Source organism: Nannobrachium achirus (assembly GCF_963921795.1).
Source record: "Nannobrachium achirus genome assembly, chromosome: 20".
Lineage (NCBI taxonomy): Eukaryota > Metazoa > Chordata > Actinopteri > Myctophiformes > Myctophidae > Nannobrachium > Nannobrachium achirus.
In genome coordinates, this window is record NC_137827.1 from 23740934 (window position 1) to 23768535 (window position 27602).

Here is a 27602-nt window from a genome sequence, read left to right on the forward strand (position 1 = left end):
CTCTTATTTTGAAGGCCAGAAGTGCCATAGCGTGATCACTTCCGGTCTGACGTCATCGGGTCGTGCGCCGGAACCGATCATTGTTTACGTGGTGCCATGCTGGATTGCAATGGAGCGTTTATACATGTGTTTTATAAGCGAGCATCTGCCTCCATCTTCGCTTCTAAAGTGTTGTTTTGAGATAATGGACATTAAAGATGAGATCGGCCGTCCACCTCAATGTTATGGGATGACTATTGTGTGCTCGTGGAGCCGTGATGATGACAAATCAGCGCGGATTTTCGTCTCCGGACATCCGGCCATTCTACTCGGTAATGTACTCAACGTTACAGTAATTTATTACTTATTGCGCGACATCACGCATTTGGCACTGTAAGTACTCGAGTACTTATTGCGTGACATCACGCAAATGGCACTAGATGAGTTAATATAGCATCAAAATCAGTTTGAACCACTTTAACCCTATTTTACCGGTATACTTCCGCTAATCAAAAAAAAAGTTCTATAAGCTCATTTGGAAGCTTCTAGATTGGCAAATGTTGGAAGAATGGAGAGAAAACAACAATTTTAACACCACAGATCTTCTCTTATGATGTGCTCCATCTTTTCAGATGGGGGGCCGCGGCCAAATACATATCAACTTAGTGGTCCTTGGCAAGAAAATGTTTGAGAACCACTGGGTTAAAGAACATTAAGTATGGGGGTAAGGATGTCAGAGCGTGACTAACATTATATTCAGGAACATTCTCACCTGAGGGGGAAGTAGAGAAATCTGGCATGGCCAGACAGAGAAGACAGACTGGACAGAGAGACAGCAAGCACATCACAATGTAGGTGGGCAGGATATGTAAATGTCATGGAAGAGAGCAGGGACATCAGACATGCAGGACAGGGAGCGAGGGGATAAAACACAACACTTAAACCCAGTGTTGCCTTAACAATGGGTATACATTTGCCTTTAAGCGCCATCAACTAACATCTGTGTCATGATTGCCTCTTGATTTGACAAGTTCCATCTCATCAGCAGGTCTTCTGAAAGCAATTTATGTGTTATTATTCTTTCATTCCTGGTGTGTGTTTGTGTGTGTGTGTGTGTGTGTGTGTGTGTGTGTGTGTGTGTGTGTGTGTGTGTGTGTGTGTGTGTGTGTGTGTGTGTGTGTGTGTGTGTGTGTGTGTTGTGTGCGCGCGCGTGCGTATGTGTGTTTCTAAGCTCCTCTGATAAAGTAAATATTGGAACATTGAGAGCAGCACAAACACAACCACTGCCCTACAAACAGAGACGCTTCATAAACCCCTTGACAACCGGTAATGGCTTAGAAGGTGACACACAAGTCAACAAAATGTGTTTATTGAGCCCAGAGCTCAAAGGCCACGGAGCTATAGATCATAAACTAAAAGATAAATAATATGAAATTCATATAAATATTAATGATGAATAGATAGAGGGAGAAGACATTTCAACCAAAGCTTATGTTGACAGATATGCCTTAGTGATAATCTACCGGTAGGCTTTCTACACGGAGGAAAGCCTGGCTTTCATTCAGAACTGACCAGTGTGATCCTTCTAGAAAGAGGTTTCCAGTTGTGGTTTCCGGTTGGAGACGCTTTATTTTTGTTCCCCGACATGAATGCTGAATCGAGTAGTCTAGTCTCGACAGTCGCGCTACGAGACGGAATAAAAGATGCATATACCAAAACAAAGTTTTACTTAAAGAAACTTCAAAAGGTACGGACACACCGGAGTTTGATTCTGCCTATGTGGCAGCAAATGCTTTCCCATTGAATAGCATTGGCAGAATCCGTACCCTAAGGAATAGGAGAAAAAAAAGGAATGCTCGCAACCCATACAATTCAGCTTTGGGGGGAACATTTTTGGTTTCCCCCACGAGTTCCGACCGCCTGCCGACGCAAAGTTATATCCGCTCTAGAACGGATCAGAAAACTGCAAAGGAGTAGATCCCGGTCCGGCGAAAACCACACACGCACAAATATCAGTACTGGCTCAGATTGTCTACAAGAAGCAAATAACTGGCACGCAGAGAAAGGCCTCAACAGAATCACACTGACATTTCATACTGCACATTAATATTAATATCTGTCCTGGTGTATCTACGTACATCTCATTGTTCTATTGTAGCTATTAATTTATATTGGACAGGAGATGTCACTGGTTGCATTCCATAGTATAGCCTGTAGCCGTTTCCTTCCTTGTTATATTATCCTTGTTCCATTCTGCATCATCAGAGAATAGAAGCTATCAGGGATAGAATAGCAACTAACAAGAGTATATTGGTTCATTTTGGGACACATTCCTGGTTTCCAGATACATTCCTGGTTTTCCCTGATAAGTGTGTCCCGTATAGTGAACAAACAAGGAAGGAGGGATTGGGGGGGAACTGCAATCTGGAATGGAATGGGGCCCTGCTCTCTCCTCACAGTCATCTGATTATGATAATTCCAGTGCCAGTATTCATGACAGTGATGGGAACAAGACCATTGTTCCCCTGACAGACAAGATTGATAACCTGTGCTCTCCGTGAACACGCACGCACGCACGCACGCACGCACGCACGCACGCACGCACGCACGCACGCACGCACGCACGCACGCACGCACGCACGCACGCACGCACGCACGCACACACACACACACACACACACACACACACACACACACACACACACACACACACACACACACACACACACACACACACACACACACACACACACACACACACACACACACACACACCACATTAATTCAATCTATAGTCTTGAAGTGACTCTGAATGTCAGGACAGGAGCATAGATTATGATGACAGCACTGCCTCTGTGTTTATCAGCCATGTTAAATGTCAGTGGCTGTGGCACTGAAAAGGCTATCAAATGGGACAATTTATGACAGGGGCTACATCAGATGTTGCATACACATACAGTACATGATAAATTCCTCAGGGATAGAAATGGATGTGCTTATCTGAACAGAACGGGTCTGTTATGATTTTAACACAGCTTCTGGGGCTCCAACACCCAGTAAAAAAGACTATTAATTTAGATGTCTGGGACATGAGCAGTAGCTGAAACATTTATATCGCACTCATAACAACTCGTGATTTCTCTAATAAATCTGAAGACTAGATAAGTGGATGTCTCATGCCCTATATACTGTACCTTATATTATACCGATATGTTTTGTCTTTTTACATGTTCCTGTTTGTTGTACTTGTATTTTGACCAGGGACTACAGCAGAAAATGTGTCTGCCTTACTCTTGCACAATTAAATTTACACTGAAACCCTCTTAATAAAGCTGACCTGATTTACTGTCTTTTTTCCCCTCTACACCCAATCTCTTCGCTAAAATAGGTGAGCTACAAGCTCACAACGCGATGTGAGCTTGCAGTTCTGCTATTTTCTGCCAATCTTTCCCCCAGAATAGGGATGCTGGGGCTAATCAATGTGACTGAATGATCATTGTGACTTGAGTGAACTTTGAGTGTGGATCTTGTCTTCTAACCTCTTGTTGGTTGGCGTGACGACGTCCTTCCGGGAACCGGATCCGGACGGGGATGGGAGGGTACCACTGCCTTTCTTTGGTAGGACTGTCCCGTTGTTCACCGTGGGCCGCAATGGCAGGGTCGCTATCATTGGCCTGGCTAGAAGAGGAATAACCCACAATTCACATTAAAAGGTTGGAACATTCAATTGATCATTTACTGTAGCTGTACCTATGGGTGCTCATTTACAGTACGTGTTTATGTGTGTGCTTTTGTGCTTGATTGAGAGTTGCTGAAAGAGTTGCTACAGAGTATAATATGATGAGAGTTAGCACCAGACCATGCTGTGGAATAGACTGAATGAGACATTGATAGAAAACATATCTCATTTTCTATAAGGGTCTCTGTTCTTTGAATGTCTACCATGTTTTCCGTCATTGGAAAAAAGGGTCTTTTGAGCACTGAGATTGTCTTTGTGTAAATTAAAGATGCAGAATTTTAATGAACCATGTCAAGTGTGAGGGACTAATAAAGATAAATGGGTATGATGAATGGCCTCTGCTCTATAAATGCAGTGACAGCACTAGGTTATCTGTCACACGTTTCATTACACCCGTAAACACACGTACACACACCTACACGCACACTGCTCCATCCATGCTAACTACATTTCAAATTCCAGTTCTACCACCGCGGAATAAATACTACATTAAAGATTATGGAGCAAGGAAGGTGTGTGTGTGTGTGTGTGTGTGTGTGTGTGTGTGTGTGTGTGTGTGTGTGTGTGTGTGTGTGTGTGTGTGACTGTGTGTGACTGTGTGTGTGTGTGTGTGTGTGTGTGTGTGTGTGTGTGTGTGTGTGTGTGTGTGTGTGTGTGTCTGTGCGCGGCTGCGCGAGCACGCACGCGTGTGTACGTGCGTGTGTGTACGTGCGTGCGTGCATGCATGCGTATGTAGGTTGTGCAGAACATTGTTTATTAAATATTTAACACTGCAGATAAAGCTCTGTGTGTGTGTGTGTGTGTGTGTGTGTGTGTGTGTGTGTGTGTGTGTGTGTGTGTGTGTGTGTGTGTGTGTGTGTGTGTGTGTGTGTGCGCGCGTGCAATGCCGTGCATGCATGTGTGTCTACTAATGTATGTGCAGCTGCGTGGTTATATAAAGGTGTGTGTATGTGTATGGATGGATGTGTGACCAAAACAACAGATGATAAATCAGATAAGGCTCAAACAGTGGGTGGTAGACAGCAGAGAGATCAGGATCATAGAGAAAAAGGAATTCAGAAAGTGTGCACGTGTAGCTGGGTTTTAACACATGCTTGTGCCTGTAGGCCTAGTTACAATTTAAGAGCCTCTATTGACTCCGGGACACGAACCAGGAACTTCTGTTTCCCATGCGGCCTCTCTCTACCCATTCAGCTATGGCCGCCCCTTATCTATGGCGAACGTTCACACCGCAATAGGGATAATGGGGTTCAAGTGATTAAGAAGATGCTCTTATCCAGAGGGACTTAAGTGCAACATTAGAGTAAATGGCATGAACCCTAGTCAACAAATGATGGTAAAGGCGAGTGCAAAGAAAACAATATAGTGCTTCGAAGTACCCAGGATACCAGCTAAAGATCAAATAGCATATGTCTAAACAACATTCTTAGCATTAGTGGTCAAACAAAAACAAAGTAACATAACATGTCAACTTGTCAATTGATTGATTGAAGGCTTTATTAGAAGTTTGCATAGGAAAATGTACAGATTCATGACGGTACAGTTCAGTTCACTGGTACAAGGTCTACTAAAAGGAGATCCATGAAAAGACTAAGCTTATTTCAACAGGAAACCATTTAAGTATCTCATATAACATTGAATGACAGACAAATAGAACACAGTACTATGCAGTAGATATGTAAAGAAAAGGGGGGAAAAAAGAAAAGAAAACAGTAAATCTAAACAAACAGTAAGTATATACAAGGAATATACAGTAAATCTAAACAAACAGTAAGTATATACAAGGAATATACAGGGAAGGGGCAGGGAGGGTAGGGTTGGGCTAGGTTTTTTTTTACCAGTTGCGAACGGTTGCTGCCAGTAAGTGTTTTTTCAGGGCAATTTTAAAGGATGCTAGTGATCCACACTCCTTTATGGCCTTCGGTAAGGCATTCCACATTTTTGTGGTATAGCAGAAGAACGAGTTCGACCCTTTCTTTGAGTTGACTCTGGGTTGAACGTGATCTGTGGCACTGCCTCTGGTGTTGTAATTATGGACATCCTTAACGTTTATAAAGTATTTTGACAGGTACTTGGGTATCATAGTGGTGTAGTGTATCTTGTACACCAGGCCCATTGCAAGTTGCTGTACTCTGTCATCTACTCTGAGCCACCCCACTCTTAACTGGTGAGTAGCGGTGAGGTGAGTCTGATAGGGAAGGTTAAGCAGGACCCTAATTAGTTTATTTTGGGCTGTTTGGAGTTTAGTTTTAAGGGCTTGTGGGGCGTCACGATACCATACGTGGACTCCGTAGTCAAAGAGGGGCTGGATTATTGCACCAGCTATGGTCTTCAGTGTGTTGAAGTTGACCATTGGGGCGATCCTCTGTAGGAAACGAGTTCGTTGGTTGATTTTTTTTATTACTTTTGAAGTCATCTTTTCGCTGGAAAGATTAGCTTCAAGGATACATCCTAAGTAAGAGATTTCGTTTTTTCGTGTTATGACCTTGTCACCCACTTTGATTGTGAAGTCATCTACCTTTTTGAGGTTATGATTTGATCCAAAGAGGATGGACTCGGTTTTTCCCAGGTGAATTGATAATTTGTTGTCGTTAAGCCATGTGCAGATCTTACTCAGTTCAGAGTTAAGTGTCTTTTCAACCTGCAAGTGGTCCTTGCCCGAGACTAGGAGAGCCGAGTCATCCGCGAACAGGAACAGGTTGCAGTCGCAAGCAGATGCCATGTCGTTCACGTATATTAGGAACAACAGAGGTCCCAGTATGCTACCTTGAGGAACACCACAGCTTACTGGGAGGGGGGGGGACAGGGTTCCGTTAATCTCCACCACCTGTTCCCTCCCCACCAGGTAAGATTGCATCCAGCTCACTGCTGCGCTGTCAAGACTGATGGCTTTTAGTTTCTCAATCAGAATAGCATGATCCACGGTGTCAAATGCCTTCTGGAGGTCCATCATGACCATGCCACTATATTTGCCCTGATCCGCTTCGCGTTTGATTTGGTCAGTCAAATAGAGAAGGCATGTGTCAGTGGAATGGGATTTTCTGAATCCAGATTGGAACTCGTAAATCAGATTATTCTCATCGAGATATCTTGCAATCTGTTCGTAGACTATTTTCTCCATGACTTTGGATATGGAGCTAAGAATGGAAACGGGGCGGTAGTTTCCAGGGTCTAGTTTGCTACCTTTTTTGTGCAGGGGGGTTACTTTTGCTAGTTTGAAGTCCTGGGGGACATGACCCTGTTCGATGGAAAGGTTAATTATGTGGGTAATGATTGGAGCAATGGTGGCGGCTGAATCTCTGAGAAATCTAGCTGGGATTTTATCAAGGCCAGTGGCCTTGTGTTGAGGTAGGGCGCTCAATTTTTTAAACACTTCATCAGTTGTCACTGTGGAAAGTTTAAAGCTGTCTTTTCTGACGCCCAGTTTTTTGTAGAATTTTTTAACAAATTCTTCACCATACCGCCCAGATGGGGCGACCAGTCTTTCGACCAGTGAACGGGCTGTGGTGGTAAAGGTTTTGTTAAGATGGGTAGCCACTTCACCTTTGTCAGAAATGAGAGCGGCGTCCGTTTTGATGTTTATGTTGTGGCATATGGTTTTTGATTTTAAGCCTAATTGGTTGTTAAGCAACTTCCATAGGTCTCGTGGTTTGTTTTTGTATTCATCGATTTTGTCGTCGATGTAGTTTTTTTTGGCGGATCTAACTAGGGCGGTTGTCTGGTTTCTAAGTTTCTTGCATTGAGCAGTAAGATGCTCAACGTGGATTTTGAGGTCAGGGTTGAATTTTTTACCGAGCTTTTTGCAGCACTTTCGTTTTTCATCGTATTTTTTGTCTCTAAGTTTAGCTGATTCTGCAATATCTGAGTTATACCATGGCTCTTGGCGGGCTTTAACCCTGGTGGTATTCAAGGGGGCCACGTCGTCTAGAGCATTGGTCAATTTGGTTTTAAAACCACACCATGCTTCTTCGACATCTGTACACTGCAGCTCTGGGGAAAAGTCTACACCCGCTAGTTTGAGATTAAAAGCCTCACTGGAGTAGTTCTTCAGGCTTCTAGCAACGACAGTTCTGTGGCCACTAGCCTTGGGTTTGTGTATTTTTCGGGTAGAGTAGATCATATAATGATCACTAAGACCGCATACAATAACCCCGCTAGCGGTGACTTTGGAATTGTCAGTGGTTACGACGAGATCTATGAGGGTTTGAGGAGAGACAGCCGCTGATACGAACGACCTACGGCCTGGTCGCGACCTAGGCCACGACCTGGAGGTCGTAGGTCCCGGTTCTGGAGGTCGTAGTTCGCGGTACATACTTGTTAGGTCGCGGCCGGTCTAGTTTCGCGACCCCCGGCCGTGGTTGCGCCACCTCGGTCGTCCCCGGGCCGTCTTTTTGCAGAATATTCTAGAGCAGCAGCGCTATTCAACCTTTTGAAGCTTGTGATTGGCTGAACCGGAGGTAGGAAGCGCTCCATTGTAGTCACTTGGACCGCGCGAGGTGCACCAAAACCTATCCTTAACCCTAACCCCAACTCTAACTCTAACCCTAACCTTAACCCTAACCCCAACTCTAACCCTAACCCTAACCCTAACCCTAACCTGCCGACACTGAGTAGCTAACCTGCCGACGCTGTTGAAAACGAGCGCTGAGTAGCTAACCTGCCGACGCTGTTGAAAACGAGCGCTCCTTCCCTTAGCAAGCGTAGAGTTTCTAAACTCGCGTCCCTTCCCTTAGCAAGCGTAGAGTTTCGATCGCGGCGCTCCTTCCCTTAGCAAGCGTAGAGTTTCTAAACTCGCGTCCCTTCCCTTAGCAAGCGTAGAGTTTCGATCGCGGACTTCCCAGGTCGCTGAATTACGACCGAGATCGCGCAAAACCTCCAGAACCGGGACCTACGACCTCCAAGTCGTGGCCTAAGTCGCGACCAGGCCGTAGGTCGTTTGTATCAGCGGCTCTTGCTGGGTTTGAGAGTGCTCTGTCACCCTGGTGGGTACTGTGACAAGCTGAGTGAGGCTGTATTGATTGCATAACCCATCAAGTAACAAACACAGCTGCATATATAAATACAGTATATTCGAAATAGCATAACGGTCAAAATTGGCAACAAAGAAGTAATACAAGGAATGAGGAGTGTTAGGTGGGTGAGGTAAAGTCTGAAGAAGTGAGTTTCCAGAATGCTGTGGAAAATGGTGAGTCACGCTGTATCCATCCATATTTACCCATGTGACTGAGTTATCTACGGAGCCGCTAAGAATTATAATGTATTTCTTTCATCCAAATGTCATGGGAAGGGACAAACCTGGGCAATACGCAAGATACATACGGAGACATGAAATACTTTAAGGTGTGTTTGATTGAATGTGTGTGAGTCTTTGAATAGACTCTCCGCTTCTGGTGAATATGTGAACATCAAAGTCAAAGACACGCCATCACCACATGTGCTATGTTTGTATTTCACCCCCACCGCTGGTGCCATGCACAGGGACATTACAGAAATTAATAGAATATATTTAAAATATCATCATTATCCATCATTATCATCATTGGTGCAGCAAACGGAGGTTGCAGACATACAGTAAATGTCTTTCATGAAATGAGTATGGTAATGGCAGTGTGTATTTTGTTGATTAGTAACATCCATTACGGTGTCATACTGTGACAACCAGAATTTGTTGTTTGGTTTCAACCAAATATTATATATAAATCATAAATATTGTCGCTGTCGGATGGAAACCTTGTATGTCCCAAACCTAAAGAACCTGCGTACTAATGAATCCAATGTAGTCATCTCTTGTTAATACTTTTCATTGGTGAGCTATAAAAGCCACAGAGAAACTTATCAAATCTAAAAAATATACTGTACATTTTTGCTACTTTTGTGTGACACTGTAGTATGATGATTGACAAAGTATAGGGCATCTATTCAGAAAAAAAAGAAGAAAGTTGAACTTGAAATATGGAGATACAAGGTTTATGCCCGACAGCAACAGTAAATAGATTATCACCTGGACATTCATCATAGCCTTCTGTAAGCGATTGCTGGGACTGATGCAACCAGTCACAAGGTTGGTTTACCAAGAGCTACGACGAATGCCTGGGCGATTAGATCATTTATTATTTTATCACATATCCATATAGCCCTAACAGCTATTCCCAAAGATACCTAGAAAATAAACTTCAACACAGCAACCATGTTTGACATGCCGAGTTCCTTCTTCAGCGAGCTCGCTCATGGGGATATACTTTAGCTTGCACTGATTCGTCAGTTAATGTCATATCAGCCATAGAGCATACATCGGCTATTTGAAAATTGCCGATCTACAAGCTCACAGCGCATCGCACTGCGATACGCTGTGAGCTTGTGGATTTGCCTTTTTTTATTTTTTTTTACATTGTAAGAAAACAAATCTTGTGAGCAAAATAGTCGGTTTCGTCTGTGGCCAAATACATATTCATTTAGGGGTACTTGACATGAAAAGGGTTGTGTTATCACTGTGTTATAATACTCTGTCCTTTTATCGCTCTGCTGACCCAAGACAAATAAAGGCTGGGAATGTGATAAATAGCAAAATATTATATTCCAAGTACTTGGCTTTTTACTCACAAGTGCTCGGCGATCACAGACTCTCAGGCAGTGTGATAGAATCATTATACAGTATAATGTTTCCTAGCAGTGACATAATGTCTGACGTGAGATTAGCGGGAAGTGATTCATCAGCACAGTATGTAGAAGGATCTGTGCACACACAAACACGCACACACACACACACACACCGCAGCACTACAGCAGGCCTGATCAGTGCAAACAAGCTGGACAGGAGGCCTACCTGGCTTGCCAACATTGCTGTCAGCTGAGGGAGACTTTCTCATCAAAGCCGGGTCTACACGACATGTACACACACATACAGTAAGTAGATAGATACCACTAAACAACAACATAGCAAGGAGGAGCATGAGGGAAATTGAGAAGCAGTCAGACGGAAAGAGATAAGTGGGATTTGGAGAGAACATCACAGAGAGAAATGGAAAAAGACAAGAGAGAGGGGTGGTGTTCCCGGGAGAATGCGTTCATATTTTGGTTTTGTACATGCATATTTGTGTGTGCATGTGTGTGCGTGTGTGTGTGTGTGTGTGTGTGTGTGTGTGTGTGTGTGTGTGTGTGTGTGTGTGTGTGTGTGTGTGCGTGTGTGCGCGGGCGTACGTGTGTGCGTGCGTGTGTGTGTGTGTGTGTGCATGCACGTGATCCACAATTACTGAAGTGGACTGCAACAGTACTGCTCTACCATTGCTCCACCCCTTGGAGTTGTTTGAAAATGTTGCTGTTTCTTGACAATGTCTACAAGCTCACAACAGGACTTGTTATGAGCTCGTAGTTCAGCTGTTTTTGAACATTTTCCAAAAAGAATTAAGGTCACTTCATCCTGACGGCCGAAACATAATTTAAATGAAAAATGTATGCATAATAATGCTGTCTGTGTTCACACTAGCGGTTACAAAAGCTACAAATGACCAGGCATGGCCAATTGTACCGTACAATAAAAAGCTTCAAAGTCGCCGGACAAAAAGGCCAGGGTTAAATAGCACAGGGAACTGGCTAACAACAATAATTAGTTCTTCTATTAGGAAACAGAGGTATTGTGAGGAGAGAGAAGGGGAGTGGAAACGGTGAAACAACAACGTATGATTGATTGACGCGTCGCTGCATCATTGGAGCGCAGAACAAAAGTTGAAGCCAGCTGTTTTAGAGATATTTCGATATCAATATAATTTGCATTCATTTGCATGAGTAGCTATTCAATCTATAACAACTTTGTATCAATCAAACTAGCTGTTCTATTCCACGGAAGGGGGTCCTGTCATAGACCCCCTATAGCTGCATAACGCTAACTCAACTTGTTTTGTAGTGCCTGTAACGCAGCAACGTGTCTGGCTTCACGTTGTATCATGACTCACTTCCATTGAAAATGACATAATGCTTTGTTGTCACTAGTGTGAACGCTGCATGAGTGTGCAACACTTTTTCTTTCTTGCTTCCAGTGATCAGCACCTCATCGCAGCCCTTGGTGTGCGTCACTGTTCCGTTTTACATGCCGTCTTCGGTACTAAACCATGCATGCAAGAATGAATGAAGGAATTAAGGGAAGAATGAATGTGTTACCTTTGGTGGGCCCCCTGCGTGTGCCCATGGCCTGTTGCTCCTCAGAGTGGTTGAGCCTGCGGACCACGTCGGCCAGAGCCGACTTTAAGAGCTGGATCTCGTCCTCCTGCATCTGCACGCGCTGCTCCAGGGAGGCGATGCGGTCCGTCACCTCCATACTGCTGGCTGCTGATGCACTGTCATCTGACCGGCAGACACACAGAGAGAAAGAGAGAGCCAGAGAGGGAGAGAGAGAGAGAGAGAGAGCCAGAGAGAGAGAGAGAGAGGGAGAGAGCGAGAGAGATGCCATTAGTTATGCACTACAAACAGGAATGTGCACACATAGACATCAAAGGGGGCTTGAGCCCCTGCTCTTTTATCCATCTGTAAAAAGTGCCCTCTCCAGACCATGAATGCAGTTTTCACGATGGTGAAAGAAATGCAAATGCCCTCCTTTCCATTCCATACCTGAAGGCAGAATTCAAGAGAACTGCCTTGCCCAAACTCTCCTGAACTTGAATGCAGCATCTTATGTTAAAAGAATTGCCCATTGACTTGATTATGCTTAGTTCAGTGTGGTATCAAGCACCGAAAATAGCCGACCTCCAAGCTCACAACGCGTCGCAGTGCAACATGCTTTTCAACAAAAGGCCCTTTTAGAAATGTCAGCCCCTGCCTCTCCAACATTCTCTGCACGTCCCTGACTACAAAGATTCTTCGTCAAGGCAGCCATACTCTTTTCCTTGGAGGATAATTTGCAGAACAGCAGACAGGAAAAAGCAAATGGACTATGGGGGAGAGAGATAGACCAAGACAGAGGGAGGACTACCAATCCATTTGAGACTAAATGTTCATCATGCATAGTTCATGTTTGGTCTGAAACAAGCCTGCAGCTTGGATACAGTACATGTTACCAAGGCCCCTGGCTTTTCTTTTTATTCATGAACTATGCCTCATCACTTTTCTATTTGCCAGTGCGCAAACCCCCTCTCCGTCTCTCTCTCTCTCTCTCTCTCTATCTGTATGCTTGTTATTCATTCATTGGTCCTCCAATTCGCTTGTTATTCAGCCTATCTGCCGTCCTCCTGCATGCTTGTTATTTGGCGCGTCTGTCTGTCCTTTGAGTTAAAAGTAGCTTAACACACCGTTTTCACCTCTGCACCTGACACCCTGGTAAAGGCCACACACACGCACGCACACACACACACACACACACACACACACACACACACACACACACACACACACACACACACACACACACACACACACACACACACACACACACACACACACACACAGAGACAAAGGAAGGGGTCTCCTCTATTAACACTTTGATGTCAGAGTGGCCTGATGAAATATTAATGTAAATCGGTGCTGTGCTTCCCTGCAGACTGGTATGAACAGACTGATGCATTATGCATCAGTAACGCATCAGCATCTGGTGATTAGCCTAAACTAACTAGCATGTTCCTCCTGATGAGGCTACACTGAACCCAAACAGCCTGCAGAGGTTAAGATTCATGACTCTTTTTAAATTTATATTTCTGGAATAAGTGAAGCGGAACAGTGCTCTTATTGTGCCAAACAGTTTTTTATTGAATTCAGGCAATCTGCTGAGGTCAAATGTGTGATTAGCTCTCTTTGGCTCTTTTGGATAAACAAAATATGCTCGGGGACCTGAGCTGCTGTGGCGCGTGTTCACTGTAGCCTATTATGCCAAATATAGATCAGCATATAAACTGGGAATTTTAAAGCTCTATTATGTATTTTTTGTGTGTGAATTATTTTTGTTTGGTATTGGTAATATAACTTATACAATTGGAACGGTTGAATTTGGTCTCCTTGCTCCTCTGTTTAGATCCTGTGTCTAGGTTGGACACAATCCTGTCTTTGGTTTGACACACATTCTATTTCTCCCCTGAGCAAGCAGGCAGGCTCTATTAGCTCAGTGGTAAGCATTGTGCAGGGGACCTGGGTTCAAAAAATCTGCAGTACAAGAAAGTTAACCAATGTTGATCATTGGAAAACTGTGGGAGCTATTCTTCTAAAATGATTGATAGCATACAATGAAAACAAATGCCACATTTGCTGATGAAGACATTAAAGCATTTTTATAGATTGAATCTTTAAACATTTAGAGATCTTGGATTATTAAGCAATTAAGTATTATTCCAAAACATTTGATATTGCATCATACTGTAGAAATGAGAATGTTTGCCAGGAAGCAAACTGTCAGAGATTAGACTACTGATGCTCCCTGCAGGTCAGTTAGTCTGCTAATCAATGATCAGGCTCTTAAGTCACAGTAAACCCACCTCAAATCCAAGTTTACTAACACATCAGCCTGAAACACCTTCATCATCAGCTTACTGTATAGTTTTATAGTTACAGTTTATAGTTGTCTCCACCAGCCGAAGGCTGAGGGAGAGTATGTTTTCCCCTCCGTCCGTCCGTCCGTCCGTAAGTCCGTGTGTGCGTGCGTCCGTCCGTCCGTCCGTTTGTCCGTTACCAGCTAATCTCCGGCGCCGTTGGCCCGATCGCTGCCAAACTGTGCACACACACTCCCTCGGCACCAATTCAGAACCTCTGCCCCAAATATTTCACATGGGCCTGTTCTAGCGCCACCAGGAGGCCGACTTTTGCAAAACTAACTTTTGCCAGTACTCCTACAGATTTTGTCCAAAAATCACGTAAATCAGTAGACAGTATCTCTACAGTCATGTGATCGACATGGATGTGTCAGATTTTCCATATTCCATCCTGATTGGCTAAAACTGGCTTTCAAAGTTTGCAGGATTGGTCAGTTTTGAATAAAATGCCGAACGCAGTGTGCGATTTTGGTGAAATTGTGCATGCACATTCCCAATAGGCAGAGGAATAAATGCCACTTAAGAAAAATCAAATCAGCCTCATGGTGGCGCTATAACAGGCCGATTCATGTTTTCACCTATAACTCCACCGATTAGTGTCAAACTTTGTATGCGCACTCCTTAGAGGCCAAGGTAAAACCTTTTCCCTGCATTTTTTACATCAGCCTTTTATAGCGCCATCAGGAGGCCGACTTATGTAAAACACATTACATGTCTGACCTGGTGGAGACCTGTGCTCGGAAGAGCACTGCTTCTAGTTACCTACTGATATACAGTATATTACACATTATCTCACATTAAAATAACAAGAATGTGTTTTTTTATACTGATAAATAAAATACATACTGTATACGGTACACACACACCAGTTTATGTTCTACAATATATTACCGGTACTGGATATTATCTGAACATCATCGCAGACACTACAAAATTGGAAGAGGTTTTGGAAAAAGAATTTGGATATCACTTGCTATGGGGTAATGATGTAAAAAGTATTATAATTTTTAATCTTTTATTATTTTAATACATTTTCATATTTACAGTATGTGCCAATTCCATTTATAGCGAACAAAATGCTTTCTAGGTTTTGTCACAGGGACAGCTCATCTATGTGAGACAGTATTGTAAATTAGCACATGAAGTAGATGGGCTCATGGCAGGAAATGGTAATAATCTCAACAGATTCATAATGAGTGAATAAACCAATTACTGATGTGACAGACACACTTGTTCAAAAGTGGGCACACGTACGCGCGCACACGCACACACGCACACACACACACACACACACACACACACACACACACACACACACACACACACACACACACACACACACACACAGAGCCCCTCCAAACTGCTGTGTTTTTCCGGCATCACTTTTACAATGAGTACTGCCATTACTGTCACTTGTGATTAATATTACACCGGGCAGACAAGAAGAGACACAAGTCTTACAGCAATGCAGCTTCACATCACAACATAATGGAGGAATCACCTCTAGAAGGACAAGACCTGATTTATATAACTGTAAAATGTATTTTTAAATACATTCCTGAGTGTTAATTTAACTCAGAGAGTGTACAAATGGCAAACAATCATTTGTTTGGGCATTTGTATACTCGCAGAGTTTCAAATTGCTAAATTAACACTGAGGATTTGACTATGTACACAAGGTTCAATAGGGATTACTTTCATAACATCAACCTTAACTGTGGATACAGTTCTATGTCTACATAAAAAAGAAAGGTCTCTGTTGATTTAATTCTGATTGTGTAAATAATCATCATCTGATAATATTTTCAGCTCCCCAAGAGAAGTCCCATAACGAAAAGCCCTTTCTGTAGAAACAAAGCATGATGGGGAACTATTATGTGTGTTCCAACAGTTAACATGCACATTGGTGACATTACAGTGTGCAATGAGGAAAATGTCACCTCAATTTACATACTTTTACACTAACCGACATACAGCCCCTCAAACTCAGAGAAAATGCTGCACAATCATTTTAACCACTTTATCCAGATTATCTTGAAAGTGTTGGATTTATCTATTTATTTTTTTACACAAATCTTCTCATCTGGGGGTCCCTGGCACAAACCTTTTCAAATGGGGGTCCTCAACGGGCAAATATATATATATATATATATATATATATATATATATATATATATATATATATATATATATATATATATATATATCAATTTGGGGTTCCTTGACAAACGTTCTCAAAAAGTTTGAGAACCACTGAACTAAAAACACAGCGACAAATAATCATACAAAACAACCACCACCATGTCTCCTCACCTAAAAAACGTCTCCTTGCTCGCTCCTTGTATTTATCCATGTGTGTACGGCGTGCCGGGCCACGCGCAAAAACACAGAGAACTTCCCCGGAGACAAAACCTTTTTCTATCTGTTCAGCATCTGCCGTGGGTCTGGTCCCAACAGCGACACAATGACAGCATGGCACCATCAATCCCTGCAATACAATGACTGGCTGTCACAGGCCTGATTCCGCAGGACTGGGCTAATCAGCCCCAAACATGCCCGTGTCGAACAGCCTCCATCTGACCTGTGACGATGTCTCCGGCACATCAGCGGCAAATTGGCAATTTACTGCCCGATTTATACTTAGTTGCATGCCATGTCGTGCATGGAAAATAGACGATCTGTGAGCTTTTAGTTCGGCTATTTCCTGGGGTGTGACACCAGGCGTGCAACTAAGTGTTAATCAGGCTTAAAATATCAAACTTCAACATCAATTTACATCATTATCTTATGTCATCTAGGGACCTTAATAATGGGGAAGGAAATGGTTTGAGGCAAGCTTTCAAATGCAATCAGTCTCATCTTCTGTGATGAATTGTTCATGTTCAAATTGTTCAAATGTGTTAATGCACACCAATTTGTCCTTGGAGCTCCCCTTCTTACATCTGAAAGGGGTGCACTGAGGTGTTGTTGGGAGGGCTTAAGGGACGTTGATATTGGATGGGGGGCAAAATAGTTTGAGAACTAGAAAAGTGCCCTCCTCTGAGCACAGAGCGCCGCCAGGCTGGATTGCCTACCCAGGGCCCGCAAAATGTGGAAGGTCATAGCCAATCGGAATGGAATTTGCTAAATCTAACTGATACAGCTTGATCACATGACGCCAGCGATAATACGTAACGATTTGAGTGTGGACACAATTTGTGGGAGTAGTAGCAAAAAGTTGAAGAAAACGTGAAATGGTAGAAAATTATAATCTGGCACAATGGCACTTGATGGGTGGCAATACTGTATATTTGCAAATATACATGCATACTGTATATTTGCTATTGTCGCATTCCTAAGCCAATACTTTTATGACCGGCGGAGTCTCCAGTACTTTGACTCAAATCTTTCGTGTGAATTACTCCTTTAAATATGTGTCAGCAATTTCAGAAAAAGCTTACCTGACCTCACAGTTATCAATAATGCGTGAGCACACACACACACACACACACACACACACACACACACACACACACACACACACACACACACACACACACACACACACACAGTGTATTGAAAAATAATATACAAAATGTATGAACATATCTCCAGGGCTCCAGGATTTGTGATCAAAGCTGTCTCTGTTCATCTAAAGGCACTGTATGTAACTTCATCAATAAAATATTGTATCAACCTACAGCACAGTGAGCTACACATGCAGACACTGCACTCAGCAGCATTCTTAACCAGCTATCTTTCTAGCTGACTCACTCGTGCACACAGACGTGCACGCAGCCTATTCACGCGCAAGCAAGCACACGCACGTATAGGAAGATGTTCAAAGATTCTCTCTGTGGACTTTGGGGAAACATGCTATTAAGTCAGCTGTCAGTCTTATGGTGTCCTCATACAAATGTGATTCTCTGCCTGGAATAATAACAATAAAACTGCAGCAGGTGATTGATGCCTCATGCCTGTATTATATTTACAACAGTCCAGAGGGGCCAAACTGACCGTGCAGCAGGTAGGCTCCACTGTGCAGCACTGGGCAGGATTTCAAAAGTCCATGCAGCAATTTATAGCCAGGCAGGGGAGCAGAGCACCAAGAGACTGCAGGAAATGTTCTGTCAGAACATTACAGGGACGTGCAGAGAATGTTAGAGAGGCAGGGGCTGACATTTCTAAAAGGGCCTCAAAATAGCTTGGAGGTCGGCTATTTTCGGTGCGTGATACCACACTGAAATAAGCAAGTCAATACAGGAGATGCGGCATATTGGCATGGATTTCTACACAGAGAGGGCAATTCTTTCAACATAAGATGCTGCATTTAAGTTCAGGAGAGTTTGGACAAGGCAATTCTCTTGAATGCTGCCTTCAGGTATGGCATGGAAAGGAGGCACTTGGATTTCTTTCATCATAGTGAAAACTGCATTCATGGTCTGCAAATGGCACTTTTTACAGATGGATGTCTATGTGTGCACGTGCCTGGAACATTATGAATATCATGCCAGGGTTTCAATGCCAGAAACACTTGTGGTTTATACAGCAACGCTGATAAGCGGCAACAATAACCTTGTTGCCGGATGAAATGCAGCTCAGCTATCTATCCAGTATCCACCACCTGCCAAGTGGTTTTCACGTCATGACAGCAACATCCACAAAACCAGGAAGGTGGAACTGTCACAGAGCTACTTGTTAACCAGGCTGACAATGACACGTTATACCATCATGACAGTCTCTTCTATCAAGTGCAATGAGTTGCACTTGTTACATTATACAATATACTGTATAGGTTGAAAGTTTAAAACGCTTGCTTCATTTAGGTGGGGTTTAGAGGAGTGGTTCACAAACTTTTGAATTTCATGGACCCCCATAACTCTGAGAGTGTACAAATGGAACCAAACCTGTAAGGGTCCATTTGGTTCCATTTGTACACTCTCAGAGTTACAGACCTCTAAGGGTTCATTTGGAACCTCCCTCAAGACACCCTGAGGGTCCCTGTTCCCCACTTTGAGAACCACTGAGGGACAGACCGAGGGCAAATAGATGGGGGAGGACACAGAACTCAGATCTCCAGCCTGGAATAAAACTTTGGATGTCGTGATTATGTGGTTATCTGACTATATATGACTTCAGATTGCTGCTGGCATTACTCTGATGAGGTCAGTAAAAACTACTAAACTAGCATTCAGATAAAACGAACTAAGATATCTAGGAAGAATTTAATACAAAGAAATGTGGGAGTCAGGAGATAGTGAGCCAGAGGGAAGAATAGCGAGGCTGATCTTTTTAGACCTCTTAAGGTCATGTGACACAACATCAAGTAAATGTCTCGTGAATGATAAACTTTAACCTGATTGGGTAAGGGCCTCTACAGATGAAGAGATTTCGCCTACAATAAGATATTATAATTTTTTCATCGGATCGTATGAGCACACACACTACACCATCCTCAGTCTTGACGATTATTGGGTCGTGTGTCCCGCTGTGCGAGAGACACGCGACAGGCCCACACACACAACAAGACCTCTCCTCCGACTCCCCTGTGGTGAAATCTGGTGCGAGACGTGACGAGACAAAAAAATAAAAAATAAATCACGCCTCGCAGCGCTGAAGAGCAGCAGCTGTCAGCTGTGTTGGCCTTGAATCTCCAAAACCGTAAATAAAAAAAGCCATAAAAGATATGTTTCTGGATAAATAAACGTGTCTATAACCACTCAAACTGCATGGCGCACTGTGCGCAAAGATGCTGATCATTGATGTATTCCTGCATGCAAAACCGAACTGTTTTAAAGTGACTTTCAAAACTCAACAATCTGCTATAATACAAAGCGCCTCGGCGCTGCGAAGCGATAAGAAATAAAACCAAGTGCTGGGATATACGAAATCAAATCAAATAACGTGCTTTATGGGAGTGAACAATTAAGACAATAAAACAAAGGGAATCCAAATGAATGAAACACTGTGTGCACTTGACTCTGAGCTTGGAGGTCTGCTATTCTCTGCACGCAACATCATCGCGGGACGGAGATAAATTAGGCTTGATAATGATGTGCTGCAGCTGAGGTGATCATAGCCTACAGGAGGGACTTCACAGTTTTTTTCGGTGCGATATCTTCACTACCCGTCACACGACAGGATCACGGTTGGATCTCTACCCCGCTGTGCGGTGATTTTCAAGCAAGTTTGATATTTTCTGCTGTCGGGTGGGTTGTAAAAAAGGTCGTAAAAAAGCTAATTAACATATCGGCGGGCGCTTCCACACAACAGGAGAAAAACTGTGCCTCGTGAGCGAATTTGGGCTGTTCCTCGTCACAGTCATAAATTCCTCAAATGCCACAACATTGCGTACGAATTCTGTTCGTTTGGGGGGGCCCTTAGATACTAGTAAGACGCCTCAGGGCGACATGCGACCTCACCCTTCATCTGGCCAGTGAAGTATATCGGACCTGTTACCAGTATAGGGAGACCCCTGCATGATAGTCAACAATATTATGTCAACATATGCCCATATATGGGTATTACCAAATATGGGCATTCACAGATGTATTGATGACATTATTTGGGACAGGGATCTCCATATAGGGGCATAAAACGTTTGTTAATTAGTAAAGCCAAGCTGGGCCATGACGAGTTAGGGCCTGGGTTTCATGCCTGGGGATCTCCATATATGGGCATAAGGGGGTACCATAACAGGGCTGGGAATGCCCATACTGTATATGGGAGGAAGACGAGAGATAGAGAAAGATAGAAAGAGACAGACAGACAGACAGACAGACAGACAGACAGACAGACAGACAGACAGACAGACAGACAGAGAGTTACCGTATGTAATCACTTGAACCCCATCACCTTGGTGTAGTAGACAGAAATACTCTGCCCAAATACAGTTGTAACTGTAACCATTTTACTAAGAACAGAGGGTTTAAGTGCATGGTTCACATGGTTCATTATCACTCCCATCTGTCACCTGAGGTGAAAGGTGAGTGAGCTGATAGAGACACCATTAACCAATCAGCTGGCCAGATTAGGGGCGTGACCACGACTTCTTAGAGACTAAAAATAAAACACGGAAGGAACAGAAAGGGAAGACCTGGAGAGAGAGGAACTACGTACAAGCAAACAACAAGAGGGCGGTGAGGAAATATGGGACTGAGAGAGCGCGAGAAAGAGAGAGAGAGAGAGAGAGAGAGAGAGAGAGAGAGAGAGAGAGAGAGAGAGAGAGAGATGGAGTGGGGGATGGAGAGCAACGATAAAAACACAGGGGAAAGGATGGCAGAGGACAGAGAGGAGTATAAATAGAAGTGTGTGTGTGTGTGTGTGTGTGTATGTGTGTGTGTGTGTTTGCCAGGGGGGGACAAGATGATCAGAGGCCAAAAGGACCCCCATGAGGACCCCTTGTGTCCTTGGAACAACATGTGGATGTCAGCTGTATCCTACCTCTCGTCAAGCTCCGGTCAACTGAGTAACGCACGCCTGCAAGCACGCCTGCATGCTCGCTTGCGCACACACACACACACACACACACACACACACACACACACACACACACACACACACACACACACACACACACACACACACACACACACACACACACACAGTACAATGGTGTGGTGGAGAGGATTATTATGGGATATGTTTGCAGCAGATCGTGCTCAGTGCTTGTGATCCCTGAACTCATGTGGTCTATCCCAGAGCCCACTGCATTCTGTCTCCTCCTCTACCTCTCTGTCTGTCTGTCCATAGCTCTCGCCCTCCCCTCCACCCCACTCTATCCTGCATGTAGAGACTACTGACATCCTTAGTAGACCAAAAGCATGCGTCTATGAATTGTCTGAAGGCATAAAAAAACGAATCATTCAACCAAGAGAGTCTTGCTCAACTAAAAATAAATCTACAAATCTACACGATCTCCAGGCTCACAATACATCGCTTTGTAGATCTGGTGTTTAAAAAGAGATCTTTAAAAGAATATACAGTATATTTTACAAATTGCCATCGAATGACAAAGACACTTTCTGCTGACTCATCAGGGTTACTAGCCAGCCCATGGTAGTTGTGATGGCAACAACATTTAGTGCAACACTGGGTGATTTGGAGGCCCTGGATGAAACCCACATAAATCATGGCTCATAAAACATAGGCTAAGGGCTATTGATCGACCATATACGACATCTTGAGCGTTGCGGATTTAGATTTAACGAGGAAGTTACTCAAACAATGAGAAGAATGTAAATATAGCAAATCATGAAACAAAGAAACAGAATGATTTTCCTGTGACATTAAGGGAATAGTGGTGGGCTGTAGAAGCACCCAGTCAGGCTGGCACCAATCCCAGCATCCAACACAAAACTCTTTTTCAGCCTCAACCTTTTCTCCGCATAAAACAGGGCTTTGTCCCCCAATAACAAATTACCAGGAAGGAGCGAGGGGAGGCGGACCATTTGTTCCATCCAGTGTGTGTGTGTGTGTGTGTGTGTGTGTGTGTGTGTGTGTGTGTGTGCGTGCGTGTGTGTGTGTGTGTGTGTTTGTTCTGTTCCATCCAGAGACAGTACGGTTATGGGAAACCAGATTTGCATGGTGTGAAAACGGTCTGATAGAGAAACACTAGCTGTGAATAGAAGACAGGAAGACACTGTGAAGAGATGATTGTGTCAGCGATGGTCACCAACGCTGTACACTGTTCACATCATATGTCAGCCATCTGGCCTGGGGGGGGGGGGGGGGGTCTGAACATTGGGTATGTAGTGATGGTACGTACTACACTACAGTACAGTATGTGCACAGCAGGACCAGATTAACAGACCTTGAAGGAACCATTTACAACCCTTAACCTAAAGATGTCTTCTAAATCCAGTTCTGAGAAACCTATGTTGTTTTATCAGTGGTTCTCAAAGTTTTTCATGTCAAGGACGCTCCATCTCAAAAATATTTTGTTCCAGGACCCGCAGTAAAGACTTAAGTCAAAAATATATTTTTTCCAAACATTTTTATACTGTGTCTATCAACAAACTAGATATGTGTCCAGCGACGAACCCATTGTTTGGAACATTGGTATTTTAAGCACAGTGAACGAGGACAATGTCACAGCCACAGAGGGTATAGTGGCTAAAAACCAGGGAGTGAGGGATGTCGTTTTCACGTTCTTGAAGGTATACAATTGTCTAAACCCATTGTAGATCTACACTTCAAACTCAAAGCTTCACATTAAAGGGGGAAATAGTAAATGAACCATGTCCATTCCCTTTCCTCCTATACCAACACCTGTGCTCTGTGCTTATTCATCTGATAAATACATATTTAATGTACTCTCTAATGGGAATCTCCCCTCTTCCCTCTCCATTGTTAATACGAGGCACAATGCAAGTACACACAACGCACATGCACAGTTGGTTCTTCCAATAGCAGCAGATGTATAACAGACCAATTATACTGGTGGGAGGTCCGCTATGGGCACAGGGAGGTTAATTATAATTATACTGTATCTGTTCACATTACAACTGGCCAGACTGGGACACAGAGATGAAGATGGGCTAAACTGGTGCACTGTGACTCTGGGATCAACAGAGAAAAAATGGAAATTATTATTATTATTCGGGATAATCAGGCCAACACTGACCTCCAGACAGACTAATAGAATTTATCTTAAATTAAGAGTTCAAAGCATGCACACACATGAACATGTACAATAATATATCTGACACATGGATACAGTGCACTGATGTCCTATAGTGGGGATAATCTACATACTAACATGATAATAATAATCTAGTTTGTTTTAACCACATGAATGCAAATGGGCCGATTCTGAGCATGTAATTGTGACCGTCAGGTCGCAAGTTACTATGAAAAGCTCCACCGGCTTTATGTCCGTCCGTCCGTCTGTCATGTCACACTTTTGACCTACTCTTATCTCCGCACCGTTGCCCCTATCCATGCCAAACTTTGCACACACACTCCTTGGATGGCAACTCACAACCTCCATTTCTCACACAGCCCTCTTCTAGCGCCACCATCATAAAGTCATTTCATCAACATGGATCTGTCACATTTCTGATATTCCCTCCTGATTGGCTACGATTGCCTTCTAAACCGATTAGGAAGTCTTACTGGTAATAGGCAAACATTCGGCAGAAATGGCTCAAAAAGCTCACCATGCATCGCGGTGTGATGCGTTGTGTGAGCTTGAGGGGACCAAGTATGTCTAGAGCCCTGGCGGACAAAGGATGCAGGGATCAACTTCACATATTTTCATCAAGGTCTCTCCTTGGCTTCTGTCTGCTTGTATGAAGGCTGAGGCTGAGGTAACACCTTGAATAATCAGGCAATAACAGCAGAACAACAGCTGGAGCCTCTTTGGGTTTCTGCTGACTGGTGTGATTTATCATCACCCTGCAGATACAACCCAGGCTCCGTTCCACATGAACCATGAGGACTGGATGTAGAGGCTTCTTTAATGGAGCTCACTGTTCTGTCTCTGGCCGTGAAATCCCCATCAAGGACTGACACAGCCGTGTTCCTTCTGACCTTCCCAGTTCCCACTTGCGCGGCAGTGGCGCGCGCCCGCCCGCACGCACACGCACACACACACACACACACACACACACACACACACACACACACACACACACACACACACACACACAGACACACACACACACACTTACTTCATAGCCTTCATAGCCATGTCATGACATAGACGCACAAACAAGCTGAATGCCTCTCTTGTCACGTTTTATTACAGGGAGCTACAATAGTTAGATACACATGCGGTAAAATGCATTGTATATATGTACAGTATATGTACCGATATATGTATATATATATATATATATATATATATATATATATATATATATACACATACATACATACCGGTACAACATACAAACAAGAACTATCCCTGACATTACAGTGATGACAGAGCGTGATGTCAGAGCGTGAGAGTCAATCAACAAAAAAGACAAGCGTTACCCGCTCGGGAAACGGACAAGATGTGACGGTTCTGATAGTAAACTGCGACCTACTGTACGGTCGCAATAATGAAGTCAGTTATGGCATTCCTCTACATGCCTCAGTGTTTTATTGGGTCATCATGAGATAAGAGGCTGTGTGAATGTGTGTCAGTGGAGGACATGGACTGGAGGCGATGGGAGCAATGGGAGAGACAAATACTCTGTTAATGCTGCTGACTGTTGACGTTAAACCTAGTTTAGACCAAAGATTTGCCACGGGACCAAACTGTTTATACTTTGATGTACAATGGTGTCGTCGCACATCGAAAATAGACAATTTAGAAGCTCACAACATGCTGTAGATTCAACGCGGTGTGAGCTAATAGATCTGCTATTTTTGCCATGCAATATGTGGCACACGTTAAGCATTAGATTCGGAACATTGCGTAGAGAAATCTGTCTGAATCACCCCTTCCAGCCGGACTGTTTCTTCCACAATCTCCAAATGCTATGAGTGTTGAGAACGGGAGGCTGTCATATACTTCCCACTATCCCACTAATAACAGCGAGGTGTGAACACCGTTAATATATTTTAAATTATATTTTTGATTTCAGCAAAGCAGCTAAATAGATCAGTCTCGACCAATTTGGTTTTACGACTACTTTCGTGACTGCACAGGTGAAAAAGTAATGTGTGTGTGTGTGTGTGTGTGTGTGTGTGTGTGTGTGTGTGTGTGGGGGGGGGGGGGGGGGGGGGGGGGGGTCTGATTAATTTTCTACTCATTTTGAGAGCTTCCAAAGTACAGACTGTTAGATGGAAGCATTTAAAAAAGTTGTGGGAGCCAACATGTCTGTCTGACGTCTGACACCTTGACTGATAGTCTGTTTCATGTAGAACAGGTGTAATCGTATTGACCTGTGCATGTGTGTGTGTGTGTGTGTGGGGGGGGGGGGGGCATCCCTATTCTGGGGGGAACGTTTGCGTAAAATAGGCAATCAACAAGTTCACAATGTGTCGCAATGCTAAATTTTTTAAGAGTTTGCAGAGAAACTATTTTTTGGCGGAGAGATTTCTGTTTGGAGGGGGGTGGGGCAGACCAAGTACAGAACCAAAACAGTCAACTAACTAAGTATTAGTTTACTAAGTATAGACTATTGAGGGCTTAAGTGGTTAATACATCGCTTTGAACAAAATACTGACTATGCACAGCCCTGCCCAGCTGTTATCTGTTCTGGTGCATGCTATAGGCTCAGTTTAGTTATTCAACCGCTGACTGTGTTTCGCTATGCTAAGCTATGCTACGCAGATTAGCATTCATAACATCATTATGTGTCTGGCTGAAGGTACCAGCAAAGATGTATTAAGGTCTATTAAAAACACATGGATTCATGCCCAGAGCAACACAACACACCCAGTGTGCAGACAGAGACTATGGTACAATGTGCACCTAAGACTTAATGCTTTACATAAGTGGCATTGTTTTCAACATGGCATTCTGGCAACAACAAGGTTTAGCCAGCCAGCCAGTTGGTTCTCTTAGATCAGATCTACAGTACACACAACACGATTATTAATGCTGTACTGTCTGTCGTTAAATATACTACTAAGGAGCACAGTAGGAGTGTAGGCTTTTTTGTGTGTGCAAAAATCGGCCTCCTGGTGGCGCTAGAACAGGCCCATGTGAAAAATGTGGGGCACAGGTTCTGAATTTGTATCTAGCTGTGTGTGCACAGTTTGGCAGCGACCGGGCCAATGGCGCCGGAGATTAGCTGGTGACGGCCGGACGGACGGACGGACGGACGGACGGGCGGACGGGCGGGCGGACGGACGGACGGACGGACGCACGGACGGGGGCAAAAACAGTCTCTCCCATGCCTTTCGGCTGGTGGAGACAATTACAACAGAAACAGAGCAGCTTGCTAGTAGCTTTCCTGAGGCCTGCAATCTGAGTCCTCATACCAACAGCCTGTGCACATGTCCTAAGTTGACAAAAATAGAGTTCAGAAGTTGATACTTAATAGCCCAAACCGGTGATTATTTTGAACCGATCCTAGCTTAGACATGTATGCTTGTTCCATTTAGAGATCAAATGAGCAGCCAACCTCCAGAATACACACAACATAACATCATGGCTCTCGTCTACAAAAGCAGTATCAGGTGTTTGCTGCCACATCCTTCCAAATCTAATGTGTAACACTCACCCAGTGTTGGTGTCAGTAGTTCATTGCTTTCCGTGTGCCACCATGAGAGAAAGAGAGCAGAGTGAAACTCTTATCAGCAGAAAGTGAGAGATAAGGGGTCTGAAGAAGAGGGCAGCGTGACTAGGACGTAAACAGACCAGCCCGGCTGGCCCCAGAATCTCTCTCTCTGTTTGGAGATAGAACATAGAAGTGAGCTATTAGCCTCACTTGCTAAAAGCACTATTCTTCCGGACAAGA

The 27602-nt window shown here is 43.8% G+C and overlaps 1 protein-coding gene across 3 annotated transcripts in view; it reads right to left on the minus strand.

The window, feature by feature from the left end:
- The window catches only part of eml1 (EMAP like 1), a gene marked incomplete at both ends in the record, with an annotated part of 72161 nt that overhangs the window by 35999 nt on the left and 8560 nt on the right, over positions 1–27602 (minus strand). For 2 of the 3 annotated variants that reach the window (XM_080750448.1, XM_080750447.1), the window contains 2 exons: positions 3519–3657; positions 11873–12055. In XM_080750448.1, the coding sequence (XP_080606574.1) occupies positions 3519–3657; positions 11873–12055 (322 nt within the window). Of the gene's footprint in view, positions 1–751; positions 800–3518; positions 3658–11872; positions 12056–27602 lie in introns of all 3 variants that reach the window. The other variant, XM_080750446.1, reaches the window with a different exon arrangement.